Source organism: Sceloporus undulatus, chromosome 5, assembly GCF_019175285.1.
Source record: "Sceloporus undulatus isolate JIND9_A2432 ecotype Alabama chromosome 5, SceUnd_v1.1, whole genome shotgun sequence".
In the NCBI taxonomy this organism is placed as follows: domain Eukaryota; kingdom Metazoa; phylum Chordata; class Lepidosauria; order Squamata; family Phrynosomatidae; genus Sceloporus; species Sceloporus undulatus.
In genome coordinates this window covers 191,401,756-191,408,733 of record NC_056526.1, presented here as the reverse complement: position 1 = coordinate 191,408,733, position 6,978 = coordinate 191,401,756, and the positions used below count along the sequence as shown (strand labels likewise).

Genomic DNA, 6,978 nt, shown 5'->3' with positions numbered 1-6,978 from the left:
CATCATCATCATCATCATCATCATCATCATCATCATCATCATCATCATCATCATCATCATCATCTTCAAAGACCTAGCCATAGTAGTCTGGAAAATCAGTATGCAAAGGGATCTCATAGCACCTTTGAGACTAATAAGTGAACCCACCTGCAGCAGTCAAGTTTGTGTGCAAGTCTGAAATGATGAGTAAACTGTCTCTTATTTGCAAATTATCCCTCCCTTTTGTTATTATGCTGTTTTCTCTGGAACTCTTGCAATCTTTGAATAGGCAGATCCACCAAGAATCTTATATCATTAAAAGAATGGTGACACTAGGATGACCTAAACATTACTGAAGATGAAAAGCAACATAGGTTAAGAGTCAGAAGGAAGAAATAGGTTCGTAATTAGCAAGAGCGTAGAACATTGATATTTTATGAGGCTATATTCATGTACTTGGAGATGACCAATATATATAAGAACACTATTATCTGTGTTTTATTTATATGTTTTATATGTTATAAATAAAATATGAAAAAAGAATAAAATGATGAGTAACATTCTTCCCAATGGAAAGGGATCTTGTAGCAACCATTGAGAGAAACTGTGCAAAAGGAGTTGTAGCATCAGCATTCCTAGTTTATCACACTGAATTGGAAATTTAAGTGGGGATTATCCTGTGCAAATCATGCCATTTCTATTAAGACGCGGTTAAGACATGGTTAAGAAAGAGGTCTTTATCCCAGAAATAACTAGACAATAGCCAGGCAATAAATAGCAGCAAATCATTCATAGGATTTTCCCTGGAATGATTTGTTGCTGCTTATTGAATGGTTATTCCCGGGATAACGACACTTTAATCTCTTTTCATCATGACATCATATGAAAACTTTTATCACTATGGAAGAAATACATAAATTCAATCTAGACAATGAAGAAATAGAAATAATTAGGGCCCTGTACCTAGGATCAAACACTGATCAGAATGGAGGCTGCAGCCAAGAAATCAGAAGAAGACTAGCAATGGGAAGGGATACCATGAATGAACTAGGCAAGATCATCGAATCATAGAATCTTAGAGCTGGAAGAGACCCCAAGGGCCCTGGTCCAGTCCAACCCGCTTCTGCCATGCAGGAATTCTCAGTCAAAGCATACTTGACAGATGGCCATCCAGCCTCTGTTTCAAGACCTCCAAGGAAGGAGACTCCACTACACTCCGAGGAAGAAGTGTGTTCCACTGTCAAAGAGCCCATCCTGAAGAGTAAAGCTATACAACGGAGCATGAAAGTCACTGTGTATTTCCCATCACTATGTACGGATGTGAGGACTGGACAGTGAAGAAAATAGATAGGAAAAGAATCAACTCCTTTGAGATCTAGTGCTGGAGAAGAGTGATGAGGATACAGCCATGAAGACAAACAAATGGGTCCTTGTACAGATCAAGCCTGCATATAATTATTGCCATAATCATCGTGAGATGTTAATAATGTTTATGATAATATTCAAACAATTATTATTGCAATAATGATGCGCAACATTGTTATGAGAGGTTGTGTCTGTATCATCCCAGAGGTTACAAAAATTAAAAGGGACACACGTTAAAACACACACATGCAGGAAAGAACATGAAAAAGTAATGGTTAAAAAGGTATTGCAAAAAAGGGGGGGACAGCGGAAGAGAACAGTGCAATGAAAAAGGTGGGATATCCTACGTCTTCCCCGAACCCCCAAACCACCCAGTTCACCCAGGTCATTGAGCAACTGGGACACAATGCAGCTGTGGAAAAATACCAGCTCTCCTTGTTTGTGACTGTAGACTCTGCTGTTGTTTTGGTTAATAATAAAACTCTCGGAGCTAACCAGAACATGCAGGTCCAGGCAAGGCTGCGCTGTTTATGGCCTGCTGGACAGAGATGCTTGCAAGCTGGAACTGCAACCCAGAATGGTCAGGCGAGGCTTTTAGGTGGTGACTTTGGCCAAGGTCATCTGCAAATGTCCTCAAAGAAAAGGAGGAACTCTTGTATTGCGTCTCTCATGCCCTCCAACATTTCGCAGACTAAAACCAGGACCGGGTGGTCAAGCCAACATCAGAGTGTGGTCAAGATAGCACAAGTTATTCATGCGGAAGAAAAGGCAAGCTAGGAACAGCTGCAGCAGTTTCTTTTTGCCTGAGCTTCTTGGAAAGAACAAGTTTCTTTCCTCTCCTCTCCTCTTCCCTCTGCTGAACTAATTGAAACCCAACCATTTTTGCATTTTGAACTCAGATTGCTGCAGTTGAAAGAAGCCGATACTAAAGAGGGAAAGTGCGGGGAGGAGAGAGAAACCAGGACTTTTTAAAAGCAGATGAAAAAGTGAGACTGCCAAATCGGGACAATTGGAGGCTATGATCTCACTGCTTTCTTCACAGAATCATAGGAGTTTATCACAATAAGGAGACTTGGAGTTTATCCCGTGAATATCCAGGAAAAATCACATAATTACATGAAATAATTTCACATGCCGCTGCACAAAACCCACCATTAAAGTGGTCACAAAGAAGCATTAACACGTATCTTTTCACTTTTGGGATCTCAGCCACAATGCATTTCTGATATCATTTTATTTACACAATTGCATGTGATAATCATTCATGCAATTACTTGCCATTTTCACTTTATTTATGGGATACTTTAAATGTGCTTTAATCTCTCTTTAATGCCCAAATTAGCCTCAGTGTGATAAACTGAACAGAGCTGGAAGGGACCCCAAGGGCCATTAAACTCTTGGCTTCAGGGATAAGCAACTGAAGCACTCCTGAAAGATGGTCATCCAGCCTATGTTTAAACACCTTTTTCAACAGGAAAGATAGGTATATCACATGCAAGGATGCATAGACAGTGACACACATATTCCTTGGCAAGCAGGCAGTAAATGAAAGCAAATAGCTCCTAGAGATCTAAGGATACGTTGAATCCCCCAAAGAGAGAATCTATGCATACTAATAGAACAACAGACTGGTCGCATGCATTGATGGGTTGCTTTCCTCAATGACATCCCAAATTTGAGATTGCATTTGTGAGCACAGGACCAGTTTCAAAAGCAAAACTGTTCAAAAAAAAGTACAGTTCCTGAATTTGATTTGACAGTTCGGAGAAAATGTAGCACATGCTTAAAGGTTGCACAATCTACAAATGATGGTAATATTCTCCTTGGGAGAGCCCAGTTTTGTTTTCTGGTAAATACTCAAAAAAGCTCACCTTCAAGCAGCAATAAATACAAGCAAAAGCGATGTAACCCTTTAATAAATATTCAGGAAAACCCAGCTGTACATACAAGAGAAAGAATAAGTAACAGTTTCACACTAAAAGAAAATAATTTGTTCATAGAAGCCACTGAAACCTGCTGTTCCAGCCCAAAGTCCCCAAGAGAAGAAGGGAGGCACTAATAATCATATAAATCAATCAATCAAACAAACAATCTCAGTAGTATGAAGATGCTCTTTGACTTTTATGGGGAGGGTGAATTCTTCCAGATGTGACTTTTGCCGTTTTGATGGGGAAGAGGGAGGGTTTGCTTTACTAACTCTTCCTCTCCAGGCAATACTTAGAAGTAAGGAATCCTGACTTTATCCATTCTTGCAGTGATTCCCAAACTTTGGTCCTCCAGATGTTTTGGACTTCAGCTCCCAGAATTCCTGACTGTTGACTAAGTTGACAGGGGATTCTGGGAGCTGAAGTCCAAAAAGATCTGGAGGACCAAAGTAAAAAGAAATGCCAAATGCTTATGTGGCAGAGGGCAGCATCCTTATTTCACCCTCCCCTGCGCCTACAACTTTGGTTGTCTTTTGGACAGCACTATGCCAAAGAATCACAATTTTGCAAAACTGGTGTCGGCTTCTCATGAAGAGACCAAAGCAACCCACCCATTGCGCAAATACTCACTCAGTCTTGGGTGTGTGATATAGTCTCTGGTTGCCGCAAGCATGTGTTCTCGGGCCCCGGCTAAGTCCCCCGGGTGGCCATTGATCCTGATTTCCACCTTGGTAGCCATCTCCTAGTTGGAAGGGTCCTGGAGTGAATGGAAACCTAGGAGAGCCCAGCCCTGGAGTTTTTATACCTGACCCACCTGACTGGTTCCAGTTCCAGTGCTTTGCCCTGCCCTCCTGTGTGTTGTGTGTCTGCGCACATATGGGGGGAAAAGAAAGAAATTGTTGTCTGTAAACTCTCAGTCAGCTGCAGGTTTGGGGCTGTGAGCTGGAAAGATTGCACCTTCCTCCAAAGGTTGCATGCCATTCCGTTTTAAAAGTAATCCTGCATCACCAGTTTACCAAATAAACCACAGCTACTGCTTTGTTTTGGCTTCTTTGATGGAAAGGGAAAGGCATGCCCTGAGGTCCTCTGCAGCACCCAAGGCAAGCTGGAGGCTGCAGAGTTTGGACAGTGTGGTCTAAGGGTTGGAGTGGAGGAATGAGGCTCACTACAGAATTAATGCACCTTGACACCACTTTAAATGCCATAGCATAACTACATAACTGCAAAATCCTGGGGTTTGTAGTTTTGTGAGACCCCAGCATTCCTTGACAGAGAAGGCTGAAGACCTTGTAAAACAACAAATCCCAGGATTCCATAGGAATAGATGCACACTTAGTGGTGTCAAAGTGCATTATTACTACATTATGGCAGACACACCATGACACCATTTTAACTGCCATGGCTCTAGCCTACAGGATCCTGGGAATTGTAGTTTCGGGAGGCACCCAGCAATCTTGGGCAGAAAAGTCTGAACACCTTGTAAAAAAACAACTCTCAGGATGCCATAGGATAGACCCTTAAAGTGGTGTCAAACTGCATGATTTCTCACTGCAGATGCACTCTGACACTGCTTGGACTGCCCTGGCTCCATGGCATGGGACTCTGGGACGTGTGGTTTGGTGAGATATTTCTCTGTCAGAGAGCTCTGGTGCCACCACAAATCCCAGGACTCCATAGAATGGAGCCATGGCAGTGCAGCAACCGCCTGAACATGACCCATCATCCTGCTGCTCCAGGGACTCAGTCCATATTGTGTGGCTTTATTGCACAATGTCAGCCAAGAGTGTGTTCTGCTTCCAGAATGCTGGTTGTTTGCACTGTCAACACTCCATGTTTATTATGTTGTCAAAGGACATTTAGTACTGAAAGATGTCCCTTTTCAAACACCTAGCTCTGCCTGTGCTTCCGGGTTTAACCTGCATGTCTTTGTTAGGCATTTCACCATTACAGAATTCAAGCAGAATAAGATCTCTTTCAGAACATTTGCATTATTACGATCCCACTTTAAAAAAGGGGGGATTCCAGCTAAACATTAGGGAAAACTTCTTTGCTGTAGTAAGAGCTGCATGATAGGGGAATAGACAACCTTGGACCAGATGACCTCCTTTTCCAGGATATGACCTACATTTCAGGCATCTGTCCAGGAAGAATAAACTGTTCCAGAACATGACCACATCATCCGAAAACCTATGGATGCTGGCCATGAAAGTCTTTGAATTCCAAAATGCTCTCCTTTTGAGCATGACTATGAAGCGTGAATTTATATTTGTGTTTTCAGCTTTTATTTGGTCATGCCCTACGTTTTTCTTGAGTGTCCTACATTTTGTAGTGCCTTGTCCTCCTTTGCGGTTAGGACATCTGTTCACCCTGCGCTGGAGAAACCAAAGATTATTACGGATAACATATGAATCAAAGCTGAATAATCAAAGCTGCAAAAGTCAAAGACACAAATGGGGAGGGTCGGCTATTTTTGCATTCCCTTGATCTCTTTCTCTGTTCCTTTCCTTTGGATACCTAACTTGCATTTCCAAATGCTCAGTTGAAGTCTGGAAAAGCTACAATGCAAGAAATCTGGGGACTGGAGGAAAATTTAGATTGTGTTGTTTGTTTCTTGGTTATTAGAGGTCATTCACAAGTTGGTTGTGTGTTTTGTTTTTGTACAACTATGTGAACAATCTCTGTTGTGTATTCTTGGGTTGTTATTCATACTATGCAACTCCATTTCTGCGCATCTCTGCAAGTTCAGTTGTTCACACATATCAGCACTCAAATAAAAATAGAGTTGATGATGCAGATATATTTGAAACATGTCCAAGGCATGCCGAGTTTTATCCTGGTTTGCATCTGTTTGCATTGGTTGTTCACATGGCCAACAATCCGAATCTTTTAGAAAAACTCGGGGAAAACCTGATGTTGACTATCCTGGATTAAGATTTTTGGCAGTTTCCTCCCCACATGTAATTGGCTGCATTTGAAATACTGGCTTGACAACAGTCCATGTGAAAGGGATCTGGGAGTCCTAGTAGACTACAAGTTGAACATGAGTCAACAGTGTGATGCAGCAGCTAAAAAGACCAATAGGATTCTAGGTTGCATCAATAGGAGTGTAGTGTTTAGACTGAGGGAAGTAATACTATCACTCTATTTTGATTTTGTCAGGCCTCACCTGGAATCATCCTGTGTCCAGTTCTGGGCACCACAATTCAAAAAGGAGGTTGACAAGGTGGAGCACATCCAGAAGAGAGTGACCAAAATGGTGAAGGGTCTGGGTACCACCAAGCCCTCTGAGGAGCATATTAGGGATCTGGCTCTGTTTAACCTGGAGAAAAGAAGGTTAAAAGATAATGTGATAACCCTGTTTAAATAGTTGAAGGCTGTCATGTTGAGGATGTCATGTTGAGAATAGGACACAATGGAGCAATGGATGCAAGCTACAGGAGAAGAGATTCCATCTAAACCTTAGGAAGAACTTCCTGATGGTAAAGGTGTTTGACAGTGGAACAGCTCCCTCAGAGTTTGGTGGATTCTCCTTCTTTGAAGGTTTTTAAACAGAGGGCCCTAAAATACATCTGAACCCCAAAGTTAGATTTGTCCATGTCATCGTGTTCCCCATTATGATGCATGGATGTGAGAACTGGACAGAGAAGAAAGCAGATAGGAAGAAAATCATTTGAGATATAGGGCTGGAGAAGAATGCAGAGGATACCAT

The 6,978-nt window shown here is 41.9% G+C and overlaps 1 protein-coding gene across 1 annotated transcript in view; it reads right to left on the bottom strand.

Moving 5' to 3' along the window:
* ATP6V1B1 (ATPase H+ transporting V1 subunit B1) overlaps window positions 1–4,022 on the bottom strand; it is a 64,229-nt gene extending 60,207 nt beyond the window's left edge. The window contains exon 1 of the mRNA XM_042468866.1: window positions 3,900–4,022. Coding sequence (XP_042324800.1) covers window positions 3,900–4,008 — 109 coding nt within the window. The 5' untranslated portion in view covers window positions 4,009–4,022. The remainder of the gene's footprint in view (window positions 1–3,899) is intronic.
* Between the last annotated feature and the right edge of the window lie 2,956 nt (window positions 4,023–6,978).